Source organism: Loxodonta africana, chromosome 6 (genome assembly GCF_030014295.1).
Source record: "Loxodonta africana isolate mLoxAfr1 chromosome 6, mLoxAfr1.hap2, whole genome shotgun sequence".
In the NCBI taxonomy this organism is placed as follows: Eukaryota; Metazoa; Chordata; class Mammalia; order Proboscidea; family Elephantidae; genus Loxodonta; species Loxodonta africana.
Genome location: NC_087347.1, coordinates 88,917,849 through 88,933,471, shown reverse-complemented (window position 1 = coordinate 88,933,471; position 15,623 = coordinate 88,917,849). Strand labels below are relative to the sequence as shown.

At 37.5% G+C, this 15,623-nt stretch overlaps 1 protein-coding gene across 7 annotated transcripts in view; it reads left to right on the top strand.

The window, feature by feature from the left end:
- PKP4 (plakophilin 4) overlaps window positions 1-15,623 on the top strand; it is a 310,497-nt gene that overhangs the window by 197,976 nt on the left and 96,898 nt on the right. For all 7 annotated transcript variants that reach the window (XM_064287107.1, XM_023542929.2, XM_023542928.2 and 4 more), the window contains exon 4: window positions 10,279-10,313. In XM_064287107.1, coding sequence (XP_064143177.1) covers window positions 10,279-10,313 — 35 coding nt within the window. The remainder of the gene's footprint in view (window positions 1-10,278; window positions 10,314-15,623) is intronic.

The following is a 15,623-nucleotide window of genomic DNA, read 5'->3' as shown; positions in this document are numbered from 1 at the left end:
ACCCACTGCCTTCATAGGTTCTGACTCATAGCAACCGTATAGGACAGAGTAAACTACCCCATAGGGTTTCTGAGGCTGTGATGTTTACAGAAACAGACTGCCACATCTTTCTCCCTCGAAGTGGCTGGTGGGTTCAAACCTCCAACCTTTTGGTTAGCAGCCAAGTGCTTTAACCACTGTCCCAACAGGGCTCCTTTAGACAATTGTTATAAGGATCTAGAAAGATGATATATTAGCATAAGGGAAAAGTGCAGTGAAACATTGAAAAAATAAAGATGAGAACAAATAGAGCCAGGAGTGAGATGATTCACCACAATAGCTGGTCTCACATTTTACCCTAAACTTTCTTTTTTCTAGCAGCCAACCGAAACCAAGAATGCATTTTTGTACCGCACTTTGTTTTCTTATTGCTCATGATTTTTTAAAGACTAAGATTGTAAAAGCACATCCTGAGAGCATGGCCATTTTTTTCAGGTAAGGTGTCACTAAGAGGGAAATATATGGGTCAGACTCTGGGCCTTTGGCCTTTCCCATGTTCAATGGTACATCAGACCTGCCTTGTTCACTCATTCTATTAGTCATACCAGTGATTGGGTTTAGAGTGGAGATGGATTGGCACAGATCCATCACCACTAACGGAAGAAAACTCAAGGCTCATGTCCTGTTACTGATAGGTTAGGAGCAGCTACATCCTACGTGAAGGAAGTAATTTTTAATTCAAGTGCCCTTTCTTTTCTCTAACCACATTATAAAATTCTTTGCCCTGTATCATTTGTTATACCTTGTTTAGTTCAAATTATAGACAGTGCACCATTTTCGAGGGCAATTGAAAGTCATAAAATACACACACAAAATAAACTACAATTGTGGGCCTGTTGCCACATTTTCACTTTCCCCAGCTGCTGAGATTTTGGGAATAGTCTTCGTGACTACTGCCTATCCAGATTGAAAAAAAAAGAAAGCCAGGAAGAATTAATAAGTGGTAATTTCTCAGGAAGGAGCCCTGATGATGCAGTGCTTAAGCGCTTGACTGCTAACAGTAAGGTCTGTGGTTCAAACCCACCAGCCACTCCATGGGAGAAAGATCTGTCAGTCTGCTCCCATAAAGATTACAGCCTTGGAAACCCTATGGGGCAGTTCTTTTCTGTCCTGTAAGGTCACTATGAGTTGGAAATTGACTCAACAGCAATGGGTTTGATTTGGGTTTGGAATTTCTCAGAAGGAAATAAGTCCCCCCATCCAATAGAGATGATACCATGATAAAAAGAACATAGAAAGGATTTTCAGTCAGTGAACAACCATGAATTTGGGGGAACGGTTTTTGGGTTGTTTTTGTAGAAGTTGATTGTGAATGGACACTTCGATATTAAATTTGGAAATGGCTCCCCAAAATAAAGTTAAATACCAAGAAAGATGCTTTCAGAGTACTGTTGCTAAGAAATCCTGGCTGCCTAGGCTAGTGATTTTTTAAACTGGAGTCCTCAGACTATAATGTGGTGTTTAGGGATATCTGCTGGCCTTCCACCTCCGCTCCTCCGCGTCAGCTGCACAAGGCAGTTAACCTTCATTATCTGTTTTACATAGTGGGCTTCCTATCTTTGACTTACGGAAATAGCCTAGTGGAAGGATAAAGAACTAACCACATATGTTTTGGGAAGAATAATGTGACATATTGTTTAATTTTGTCTTAACTGCTGTAGTTATTCTGTGACTGTAAGACAGAGAGTAAGTCTCTGTTAAATGTAAAGGGTTTATTTCCTGGTCGATCCTTATCTAACTAAAAGTGAGAGATGCAGTTCCTGCTTCCAAAGCACTGGAAAGTCAAAACTAATTGTAACCTCTCAGACATTGTTGGTAGGTGGCTTGAGTTCTTAGAACATCAGAGATGCTTTATAAGAGCCCTCTGTTCCATCTTAGCTCTCTAGACTCCACTTCTCACTATTCCAATTGTAAGTATAAATGAGCTCAAGGATGTTCTTGCTGAGGACAAGGATAAAGAGAAATTTGATCTGCCTACATGGTGAATGCTTTGAAGACCTGGGTCTTCCACAGGCATCACATTCACATTCTCAGGCATACCTTCAAGAGCACTGAGGAATTCAAGAGAACAGAATGAGCTTTACCTAAGAACGTGCTAGAAAGTAATGGACTATTTTACACACACACATTAAGAGGAAAAGAAACTGAGCAAAGTTTTAAATGTACCTAATTAAAAAGCAAGGCAAAGCAATACTAGATAGAAATAAAATATTTTAAATATGTTATATTAATCTCTATATCTTAACTACAGATTTAATTATAGTTAATGAACATATAGAAATCTAAATGTTCAATTGAGTGGATTATTCCATTAAGGTAATTTGTTTTAAATTTATCCTGTAACACTCCAAGTAGAAACTGTAACTTGAGAGTCATTAATAGTTATTTTGACAGACTCCTGGAAAAAAAAAAAAAAAATGCCAGGTGTATAATGGGAACTATGGAGTGACCTGGGAATTATGGAATGCAGCTTCTATGTCTAAGAGGATCCTGAATCAGTTCATTAAAAAACAATTTGTAATGCCTAGAGGATAGCAAGGTGTTAAGTAATTGCAATGTGAATTCATTGCCCTAGCCTCCCCTCTCCCAAAAGCCAAACAAACCAAATTTCCTTTACAAAAAAACAGAAACTGAGAAATGGACCTTGAAACCAATTAAAAAGTAAACTTACAAAGATTAGGACAATAGGTTTAAAAAAAGAAATCGTAATGAACTGTTTGAGAGTTACCAGAAGCTTTGACAATGAATTTAAAATCCAGAAAATCCACACAGTTGGTAATGGAAGAACTTTGATTAGTAGAATAGTAAAGTCCACCAATAGCAAAAGAAAAAGAGGAAAAGTAATTTTTTAAATGAGAAAAGCACAACTTGAAAATAAACCATAATGAATTCACAGAGAAAGAGAGAAATGCAGTTTGAAATTTATTTATTTGAGCTGCTGAGATTTTCATCTGTGAATGTGTGGGAATTCTTTAAATATGTACAGAAGAAATGTAGAACTTCTGTGCGGAACTCAGAACTTATGATCAGAGCTCAAAATAGTAAAACCGATAGGAAATTCAGGAGTAAAAAGATGAAAAAAATAAAAAGGAAAAAAAGGAAAGTCAGGCCAAATACATTTTTCAGATGTTTATATTAAGTTTAATAGACATATGATCAATAAGTATTCACCTATTAATTGCCTGTATTCAAGAAAGGAAGAAAACTTAAGAATCTATTTGACATCAGCAATGATATCTCTCGTTCCATGTGCTCTTCTGAATCTAGCTTGAATTTCTGGCAGGTAGATATGATTAAAAAAATATATATGATATATAGTATTTTACATTTTATATATATATATATTTCTTAACAATGACTTAAAATAAAGCACTAAATTTCACAGTATTATCATGTTCTAATCTCAGACCGAGACCTGGTTCTTTTTTCAACAAGCAAGTAACTCTTGGATCTTGTCCCAGTTTAGCCTGTCTTTTAGAAGAGCAGTGACAGCAGCTTGATGTACTAGTGATAGAGCCCTATCTAGACAAAGGAGAAGGTGAAGGAAATGACATGTTAGAGTTACTACATGGCTCTCTTGAATCCTCCACTACCCCCTCCCCTGGTGTTTACCCACTGGTGTCCACTAAATAGGTAGGCTTATGTCAGATGCAGAAGAACCAGGAGGAAATTGGTCACTGACTTAACTAGTAGAACATTTTCAAATATATTCCTGTTATAGGAAGTGATACAAAAAAGTGAAAATAAACTGAGTGTTAAATTTCATGGGAGGTATTTTATATATATATATATATATACACACACACATACATATATATGTTATGTAGTCATATGGTACCTGAATATGCTATTCTGGAATTCATGGAATTCTGAAAGTTTCTAGACTATTTCCCTGTACATTCCACCCCCAAAATAGCATTGAAAGTGTGAGGCAGCCTGGTGTGTGAGAGAAATGTGAGTAATTAGAAGTAGCAAGAATGTAGGGTTTGTTTGGGGAAGAGGTAGAAAGTGAGGATGGGCAAACGAGAAGGAGCCAGGTGGTGGAGGGCCACAATTGCCATACTAAGATGTTTGAATTTCATGCTGTATGGAGCTGTTATGCATTACAGCAGGAGAATGACATCAGATTTCAGCGTTTGAAAAAATCACTACAGCAGCAGCATGGAAGAGAGCCTGGAAGGATGAGAAATCAAAGTCAGGAAGACGAGTTAGGAGGCAGACTGAAAGAATGATCCAGCCGAGATAGGGTGACGGGATGAAGGTTTGAACTGCATGGGTGGTTATTGTTGTTAGGTGCTGTTGAGTCAATTCCGACTCTTATTGACAGAATGAAATGCTACCCGGTCCTATGCCATCTTTACGATCATTGTTATGCTTGAGCTCATCGTTGCAGCTACTGTGTTAATCCATCTCGTTGAGGGTCTTCCTCTTTTTTTGCTGACCTTCTATTTTACCTCTTTTTTCGCTGACCTTCTGTTTTACCAAGTATGATATCCTTCTCCAGGGACTGATCCCTCCTGATAACATGTCCAAAGTATGAGATGACGTCTTGCTATCCTCACTTCGAAGGAGTATTCTGGCAGTACTTTTTCTAAGACAGATTTGTTCATTCTTCTGGCAGTCCGTGGTATATTCAATATTCTTTTCCAACACCATAGTTCAAAGTTATCAATTCTTCTTAAGTCTTCCTTATTCATTGTCCCCCTCTCGTATGCATATGACATAAAAGAGCTGAACAGGAGTTTTCAAAGAGTGGCACCAGAAGACAAGTAAAGTATTATAAAGAAGTGTACAAAGAAAGTGTTAGAAAGCCAGAGGGGAAGAACACGCTCAGCATTTCTCAAGCTGAAAGAACTGAAGAAAAAATCTAAGCCTCGGGTTATAATATTGAAGGATTCCTTGGGCAAGATATTGAACAACACAGGAACCCTCAAGGGAAAATGGAAGGAATACACAGAGTCACCATACCAAAAAAAAAAAAGTTGGTCGACGTTCAACCGTCTCAGGAGGTAGCATATGATCAAGAACCGATGGTGACAATGGTAGTAGAGATGAATGCATAAGGTGATGTTTTAAGACCTGCCATGTGCCAGAGACTGTCTTAGGCTCTAGGGATATATCTGTGAACAGGGCAGACTCTACTGTTCACGTGGGGCTTGTATACTAGTGGGTGAAACAAACAATAAAATGACTCCTCGTTCTTTAATTTGAGTGACTAGGTGGTAATAACTAAGCAGGAGCCGGTTTAGGGGAAAAGAGCTTCAAAACGTTAAATTTGAAGTGTGTTGTATCTGATATCTAGAGGCCCTAGGTGGCGAAAATAGTTAAGTGCTTGACTATTAACTGAAAAGTTGGCAGTTCAAACCCACCCAGAGGTGCCTTGGAAGGCAGTCCTGGCAGTACACTTCAGAAAGGTCACAGCATTGAAAACCCTGTGGAGCATTTCTACTCTGCACACATGGGGTTGCCATGAGTTGGAATTGACTCCAAGCAACTGACAACAACAACATATCTGACATGCAGTGGGAAATACAGGTCTAGAGTTAAGGAGTGAGGTATGGGCTCTTTTTAGACAGCTTGTTTGTATTCACTGAGATTAGTTTTATGACACCAAACAAGTTGCCATCAAATCTGTTCAAACTCAGGGCAACCTCATATATTTTTGGTTGCAAACAACAGAATACTTTCTGGCTTGTTTAAGCAGAAAAGGAACTTATTAAAAGCTATATGTGTTAACGCACAGAATCTCTGGGAAGGACAGAGAGTGAGATTCTGTATCTGGGTGTCCAGGAACAGTGTGCACTGCCACCACTGCGTGCCAGTCCTGATGCTCAGGACACCACTACTGCCCCTCACATGGCTTCCCCTCTGGCTCAGGCAAGTCTGAGCAGGCTGGTTTTCTGACTCACAGTATGGGAAATTACTAAAATAGGGCAGGCTTTCAGTGACATTAAACCAAATCAAACCCATTGCCATCTAGTCAATTCCAACTCATAGCAACCCTATAGGACAGAGTACAACTGCCCAGTAGGGTTTCCAAGGAGTGGCTGGTGGTTTTGAACTCGCCAGTCTCTTGGTTAGCAGCTGAACTCTTAACCACTATGCCACCAGGGCTCCTTGTTCAGCCATAAATGTCCAACAAAGATGTTTTTGCCTCCATTTGGGTCTGTAAATGAAAAAAAAAAATTTATTTTACATGTAGAATTTTACAGTGATTACTTCATATTTTCATGACATATTGTGATGAGGGCATGGTGTCTGCCTTAAAATAAAGCTGTTATTTTTTACATTAAAATGAACTTCCTTGATTTGTTAGTTTACTAATAAACTTGCTTTTAATGTTGTCTATGATCTGACCAGAAGTCCCAAACTTATGCTTAGATTGCATTCTAAAAAGTTGTTGACAATTAAGTTATTGGACATTGTGAATGCATCTTCACATTGAAACAGAGTCATAAAGGATGATTCAGTTCTTGTATATTAAAATGTGTTCCACTTTCCAATAGAAACTCCTAGAATACAAGCTGCTTAGCTTCTTCAAAAGAGAAGTAAAAGAGAAAGGGACAGAGTTGTGGGCAGAGTGCCTCAACATTGTAGGCATTCATTAAAAGCTGGGGAAGTATTTCTGGGAGTAGATGGAAGGAGAGAGGAAAAAGGACGGAATAAGTCTGTTTCTAACATGGAACTGCCTCTACTTAATAAAATGGGTTAAATTCAATGACTTAAAACAGCATTCCAAGATTACATGTATTTATTGTCCAATTCATGAATCCTAGAGTGGAGAACAATTTGAGAGTTGTGTAAAGTGAGTAGTTCAAAAGGGAAATAGACTGTTCTGAATAACATATAATGATCAGTTATTACACAGAATTGTAGAATTTAGTGTGAAGGTAATTGGGTTGAATATATAGTCTTCAAAATACGCCATAGAACGTTTTCCCTTTTTTTTTTTACTCCTCAATATTAGCTTATTTTCCTAATGATGTGCATCTCCACTTAAAATAGGGCACAAAAAGACTTCCCAATGCCTTCACCTATAAATGCTTTCTTGTAGCTTGGTGACCAAAGACCTTTTCAGCAGCAAAAATACTGTTTGCCTGATTGTCGCACAATGAAATTATTGGAGGTTCTTATCTAGGGTTTGAAAAGAATAAGTTGACCTGCTTGAACGTAGTAATACCTGATCACTTATATATACATGATCTTCCAGAACAATGAAGAACTTATTATTACTTTTTCACAATTTCTGTTGCAACAAGAATGTATATTAAGCATCTGCTATGCTCCAGGCAATGTGCTAGGCACTCAACATAAAGAGGTGAGCAAAATGATCATAGCCCTTGCCCAACTTGAGCAGTTAGCATGAATTATATCCTATTACTATAATTTTGAGGACAAAAGAACCTTGTAAACATATTTAAAGTCTTTGTAAGTTTCAAACTCAAAAGATAAACATTCGTGATACTCCCAAGAAAACTGAAGTATATTAAGCACTTCTGAATAGCAGTTTGATTTAACTTTTGTGATATTTAAAGTTGTATGTCAGCTTGGCTAGGCTGTGATTCTTAGTGTTTTGGCAGTTATACAATGATGTAATAATGTACTTATCCTCCATTTTGTGATATAATCACATCCATGATGTGATCTGATGTGATCAGCCAATTAGTTGTAAGGGGAGTTTCCTTGGGGATGTGGCCTACATCCAATATATGTGGATGTTCTGGCAAAGCTTGATGGCTTTTGCTCATTCTGGATCCTGCATCCGGCTCATCATCATCTGACCTCCAGTTCTTGGGACTTGAGGCATTGGCCTGCTGTATTGCCTGCTGATCTCAACATTCGTCAACCTCCACAGCTTGTGAGCCAGCATTCTGCCATCTTATCTGCTGATCTTGGAATTTATCAGCCTCTGCAGTCTGTGAGCCAACAGCCTGCCATCTCACCTGCTAATCTTGAATTCATCAGCCTGTACAGCCAGTGAGCCAGCAGCCTGCCGTCTGACCTGCCGATCTTGTGTTCTTCAGCCCCTGCAGCTACTTGAGTCTGGAGAAGCCTCCAGCCTGATGTCTTACCCCTGACCCATGGACTTGGGACTTGTCAGCCTCTACAACTGTGTGAGCCATTTTCTTGAGATAAATCTCTCTCTCTCTCTCTGTAAATCTGTGTGTATATAAATCCACCAGGCGCTTCTTGGAACCTCTATGGGGCAGGCAGTTCTATTCTGTCGAGGGTTGCTGTGAGTTGGAATTGACTTGACGGCAATGGGTTATATATATGTATGTGTGTATAAGCTTCACCGGTTGGTGCAGTGGCTAAGACCTCAACTGCTAACCAAAAGATCGGCAGTTCAAATCCACCAGCCAATCCTTGGAAACCCTGTGGGGCAGTTCTACTCTTAGAGGGTTGCTATGAGTTGGAATTGACTCGATGGCAATGGCTTTGGTTTGGTTTTTATATGTGTATTGTATTTTGATATTGACATAAAATATGAACATTTTGATAGGAACACAGTTGGGAAATATTAACCTCATTGCTTAAAAAATTAAGTAATAGAATTAAATAACAAAAACAGATTAAAGAAAAACTGAAATTCAGTGTAGGAAACCACTTTTGGAGCCACGAGAATCAGATAACCTGTCCTCAGGATCAAGAATCATGTGCCATTACTGATATTTGACCAAATTATCTTTTTTTTTTTTGTACTGTCAGTCCCTTTTGACATCAGTTAAGAGTGCCATGGATAAAGGAGCGTCACCTGAATGCTGGAGAAGATTAGCATTAACTGAGTGACTCCATTCATTGGGAGCATGTTCCCCCCCCCCCTCAGTTCAGGGTCCTAGATGTAAACTGTGATAAGGGAAAGGCAAATCACTCACAAAATTGAAGTGCAGGGACTTCTTACTGAATCTAGGGGTTTTAACCACTAAGAGTTTCATTAACAACTTAATGATCTAGGAAAGATACCAAGGAGTTAACAAGAAGTTAAAATTGTAGAACACCGAAAGGATTGCGACATTCATCTGTTCTGTGTCCTTTAATTTACAGTGTTGTCTTCAACTCAAACCCACATACCTTTTTTTAATTATTGTATGATAATTACTACAAAACTAATATGATTTTTCTGGTTTCCAAAAGAACCAAAGTGTACAAATGTGTAAAAAATAAAGTCCTTGTGGTCCAACAATAACATCTGCTAGCACTTTGATTTTTATTTTTCTAGACTTCTTTCTAGGCATATCTCTGTGCGTGTGTGTGTGTGTGTGTGTGTGTGAGAGATCCAAAAATGGGATCACAAGCTATTCTATGATATACCACAGCAGTTAAATGCCTGACTTTGGAATCAGACCATCCTGGGCTTAAATCCTGGCTCTTCCAGTTACTAGCAAAAGACTTTGGCCAGAGTCCTTATCTGTAAAATGAAGATGATAACGTACCTGTTCATAAAGTTGTTATGAATAGTGTAAAGAAAATACATGTGAAGTGCTTAATCCGGCATTTAATAAAAATGTGTAATCATTCAGCCTCCGTTGTCCGTATGTTGTACCACGCTGCCCTCTTATCACCATGCTTTCCTCTGTTGATTGCGGGACAGGGGGATGGAGAGTGAGGCACAAATGTGTTTTATGCACACATTTTTTTTTTTTTAAGTAGGTACTGTATAAACTGAGGAAAATGTATAGTTAAAATTTTATCCTGGCTTGTAAAACCTATCTAACAATCTATATTTTCATGTAAAATTCTGTTATATGATTAAAATTTTTGTAAGACAAGATTCAATTCAAAACTGATCTCATTAACAAAATGTAGTATCTAGTGCTTCTTTTGAAATTAAATGAATCAACTTCTTAACGGCGTTTTCTATTTCATCTTAATGTATGTGTGGTTTTCATATTATCACAAAAAGTAGTATAGTGCATCATAAAAGTACCACACATATCCTACTTAGTTGTGCTGTTTTATCTTTCTTATTCAAGAAGAATTTTATGTCACTTTATAACTTGCTTTAATTTCCAAGAATAAACACATTTTTGTCCCAAGTTGATATAGAAGGCTAAACATTGTCTAAAATCAACTTAAAGGACTAACTTTAAATTTGTTTGAGATTTTTATTCTTTTCACAATTTAATGTGAAAACTAAATGTTTATATAGAAAACAGGTCCACAGTTAAATTTTATGACAATGCAAGTAAATGTTCTTTTTTTTCTTTTTTTTTTTTTTTCCCCTCCCTTTTTCTCTAGCTCAACTGAGAAGTCATTTCCTTGGAGATCATCAGGTATGACCTTTTATTACATTTTTAAAAAATTGTGTGCTGCACATACTAAAAAAGCAATTTCATAACCTGCTTTCTTAATTTTCTACCTCTTGGTATAAAACAAAGCCTTTAATAGTAACAATATTTGGTGGCTTTGCTTCGAATTAGTAGTTTTTAATATGCTTAATTTTCAAACAGAATAGATGTGTATATGTCTGCTATTAAAAAAAAAAAAATCAAACCATTGGACATCAACATTTTTAATGTTAACCTGATATCTGCAAATTATCTTTTCCATGAGAAGGAAACACTGAGATGCCCTCAGAAAAGGCTATTGTATAATCTCGGACAGCTGGCCAATCATTTATATAAATCATGGTCTTAGCTTTCACAGTATTTCTCATACTCAAAAGAGTTGCCTGAAATGTTCATTTTCATTATGTTTCCATATGTAGAATATCTGGTAATTTCTAATACAGTCTAGTGTAGACCGGTAGTTTTTAATACGGTTTCTTTATCTTTTTGTCCTAAACTCACCTCATAGAAAGGATGAATGAAGAGTGGCCTGCCACTTTCATAAATATTTAATGTTTTCATACTCAGTCTTCATGCAATAAATGTTTGTTGACCACCATCATCACGTGCCTCCCACTATGCACATTGCTGGGTAGACAGCGATGGCCACGAGACACACATGTGCCTCTCCCACCGTGGAGCAGCAGTGTAAAGGGTAAAAGCAAGTCCATGCAGTTTTTTAAGTAGTATAATAGACTTAAATATCTATATACTTTGGTGCTTTTCAAACAAGGCTTAAATTGAGTAACACTCAAACTACCAAATGCCTGGTGTCTGAGCTTACCTGAATTGGCTACCAGGATTCTGTTTCTATTTATAGTACATACAAGACACTCTGGTGTTTCACAAAGCAGCTATTTCCAAGAAACGTAATGTTTATGCAAACCATAGATAAGGCAGAAACGTGGAAAACAGTGAAATATAATAATTTAATACAAGGAGAGACATGTAATGAAATATATTATTGACAAATAAGTGTTACGTGAGAAAAAGTGCTGTAAGTGGACAACTCACTTCAGAGACAGCTTTGCAGAGAAGGTGGGCCTGGAGCCTGGGACTTTTGGGTGGTCAGTTTGTGGAGAGGACGTTGCCATTGAGCCACAGAAGAGAGGGCAGAAATTTCATGTGGGAACATTTGAAACTGGTTTGGGAGATGTGGAGATGTGCAAAGGCTAGAGAGCCTTTACATCACGCTATAAAGATCTGTGAATACAAGTACTTTGAACTCTTTACAGTCAAACAGGACATTGACCCCTTTGACCACAGCGCTGCAGGTCTGCCTTTACTGATCCGTTATGCTGATCTGTCAACATATACTTGTGGGACATTAGCAGTGAGGTGTTTCCTTTCGGTTCTCTGTCACTCTGTCATTGTGCTGTTGTGGTGAGATTCTGGGCAAGTTTGTGTTCTGGTTTTTTTCTTTCTATATTGAGGAGCCCTGGTGGCACAGTGGTTAAGAGATTGGCTGCTAACCCAAAAGTCAGCAATTCAAATCCACTGGCCGCTTCTTGGAAACCCTGCACACATGCATGTGAACTTAATTTTTTGTTTTCTCTCTTTTTACCATACTAGCTTTATTGAGATAGAATTCACATAACTATGCAATTCACTCATGTAACCTGCACACAATTCTATGGTTTTTACTGTATTCACAGAGTTGTGCAACCATTACCACAATCAATTTTAGATACCTTTATCACCTCAAAAAGAAACCTCGTATCCTTTAAGTGTCACTCCTCATTTCCCCTCAGGCCCTCTGGCCTTAGGCAATTACTAATCTGCTTTCTGTCCTATCTAGAATTGCCTGTTCTGGACATTTCAGGTAAATGAAATCATGTAATATATGTTTCCTTCTGACTGGCTTATTTCACTTAGCATAATGTGTTCAAGGTTCATCTGTGTCATAGCATGTATCAAGACTTCATTTCTTTTTATGGCCAAATAATATTTCATTGTATCAGTATACCACGTTTTATTTATCCATTCATCGTTGGTTATATGATGGAAATTTGGGTTGTTTCTCCTTTTCTACTATTATGAATAATGCTGCTAGGAACACTGACGTACAGGTTTTTGTGTGGCGTTTTCCGTTTTTCTTTTCCCTTCTTGTTTGTGTTGTCCTTTCTCTTATGTCTGTACCTGGAGGTGGGATTGCTAGGTCGTATGATAACTGTATTTAACTTTTGAGGAACTGCTAGACTAGTTTCCAAAGTGGCTGCACCATTTTGCCATCCCAGCAGCTGTGTACAAGTGCCCAATTTCTCCACATCTTTGCGAACACTTGTTATTATCTTTTTTATTGTAGACATCCTGTTGGGTGTGAAGTGGTATCTCATTGTGGTTTTCGATTGCATTTTCCCCGTGGCTAACATAGCTTTTTTTCTTTAGTTAACTTTTAGCTTTAGCTCTTCAAGCAATGATGAAATATAAAGCTTGTTGTATTTTAATCTTCCCAGTTGCCTTCGTATTGGTTGTTGGTTACTTTTTAAAAATAATTCTTCTCCTGATTCTGAAAATAATGTATGCCAATCATAGGATATTTGAAAATACAGAAAAGTATAAAAAGAAGATTAAATTACTTACGATCAGTATCATCACTTAGTCTTTCTGTGCATGTATGTTATACATTATTTTTTTCTTTTTAAACAAAATTGGAAACATACCATATATGCAGTTATATTTGCCACTTTTTCATATACTATAGCATAACTATTTACTATTTAATGTAAAAGTCTTCTCTAAGTTTATCTTTAATACTACGTAATTAATTTATTCTGGAGATATGTCTTGATAGCCTTGAACAATTGCCTGGCACACAGTTGTCAATGTTTAGAATAAACATCTTTGCCCTCTTAAGAGTTTTAGGTTTAATGGAGGTGAGAGATATTAAGCCAGAAACTATGTATACCTCACAATTGGTAGGGAAATGCTATAAAAGAGAGCTATAAGTATATACCGTATTTACGTTTATCTGTGTTATTATTCATTCCAGTTGTTTTTAATTTTTCATTTTATAAATAACATTGGGATAAACATACCTATATATAAAATTTTATCTTGTACCTTTGATTTACCTGGGGCTAGATTTTTTAGGAGGAAAATTATTAAGTTAAATTATATGATCATTTTTAAGGCTTTTGATATGTATAACCAAGTTGCTTTCCTGAAAGATTTTAACAGTTCTCTCTTGGTCCAGGTATGTGAGATTGATGCTCTCATAGTTTCTCACTAGTGTCATTGTTCGCGTTTCTGATTATCTAGAAGTAAAATATCCTGTATTTTGCCCTTCTCCCCACCTTTTTTTTTTTTTAATCTATTGGAGTGTGTTAGTGTTTGACAGGAAAGCATTCATTATATCCCAAGGGGATAATAGTTGTGTCAGTCAGGGTCCAGGGAAACTGAACCCATTATGTTGTTCAATACCAAACCAAAACCAAACCCAGTGCTATTGGGTTGATTCCGACTCACAGTGACTCTACAGGACAGAGTAGAACTGCCCCATAGAGTTTCCAAGGAGCGCCTGGTGATTCGAACTGCCGACCCTTTGGTTAGCAGCTGTAGCACTTAACCACTATGCCACCAGAGTTTCCATGTTGTTCAATATAGGGAATTGATGGTTATGAAAGTGTTGGTTGGAATGTTTGGGAGATCAGACAGGATGGTGAAGCACCCCGGGGATTAACGATACCAGGAGTGCTACCACGTCTAGGGCTGCAGGAACATAGGGCAGGTGGCTTTCTCAGAGCCTGGGAGCTGGGGCATCTGTGGGAGGTGGGAGAGTACTCCTAGTGTTAGCCGAAGAGGAGATACAGCCCCTGCCAGAAACACTGCCTGAAGTGAAACAGGAAAAACAGTCTGGCTTCTCTGTGCATTTCTCCTCCCAGTCTTCACCAGCCTGTACAGTGGCCAAACAGCTAGAGGGGGCAGTTGTAGTTTTTTAACACCCAGAGGCTAGATAGGCATTGTTGCTAATTTATGGTGCAGAGAGAATGAGCTTAATTGTGATGACACATGGTTGGGGATGAAATATCTGGAGCCTTGGCATCCTTTATACCTCCCATCCTTCCAAAACTTTTACTCAGCTTCGGTCACTTGACCACCGTCTTCAGGTTTTTGCCATATCCACGTACCAAATGCGCTTAACATTTTCTTTAAATTAAGTTTGTCGGTCCCTTTTTTTAACTTTTCATGCCCCTGCACAATCATCCTACTAATGTGCTAGATTTATAGATATTTTTTTAATATATACATGAATTTCACACAAATTTTTTAGGTGATTTAAAATACATAGCAATTAATTAAATGTTATCCAGATAGCCTCCCAAATAATTTTTTTGGGGGGGGGGCGGGGTTTGTCCAGCTAGCCTCCCAAATACTTCAGTATTAGAGAAATACGACTGCAGTTCTCATCTGTCCTCACTAGGGCTACATCTGTAATTCACACCTAGTAATTATGCCTGGATTTTTATGTTTGTCAGAGCAGTCTCACCCAAACTCGCATTCAATCCTAGGAGTTACATTCATTTAGTCTTTTTTTCTTTTGAGGGGAAGAAGAGAGTGTATTAACCTTCAAACACAGCGATCACAACTGGTGTTTAGTCCATTTTTTAATATTTTAACTATAGAAAAGTTTTTTTTTTTTTAATTTACCTGTTTTCAACCATACTTAACAATATTTAATTTGTTAACATGGCAATAAACTATGAGAGTAGAAGAGTTGAAATTTGGCTTTACGAATAATAAAATCTGCTGCTTCACATTTCTTTTAGCTACAGACGCTATTTAGAAGTTTGTTTAAAAGTAAATAATCGCGATAAAATGTCAGTTTTGCTGCTGCTTTTACTATGAAGTTTAGCTGTTTTTTTCCTCTACCACTTTATGAGCAGAGATACTAGATGTAAATTATCTTGCTTTTAGAATTAGTTAGTCTTTTTTTTTTTTTTTACACAGCATGAGGTAAGGGTGGCTCAAAAGGTGAAAAATATTGAAAAGGTCTTCAGGCTGCCTTGTCTTTGGCTACTTTGTCTTTTGGGCTTTGCTAACAAAAGAAAGATCTTTATTCATTTTCTTGTTAGTTTCCCAAATAAGAAAGAGCTACACAAAAGGATTTAAGATGGAAGGACTGTTCCTCCTTTTTCTTTAGTATCTTGAATCTTTGCTTGCAGACAATTTCTCTACCTTTTTAAATCACTTTTACAAATTTGGCTTGAAAAGCTTAGCGCTTTAAAAGCTTTTTAACAATAAAGTGAGTTGTTA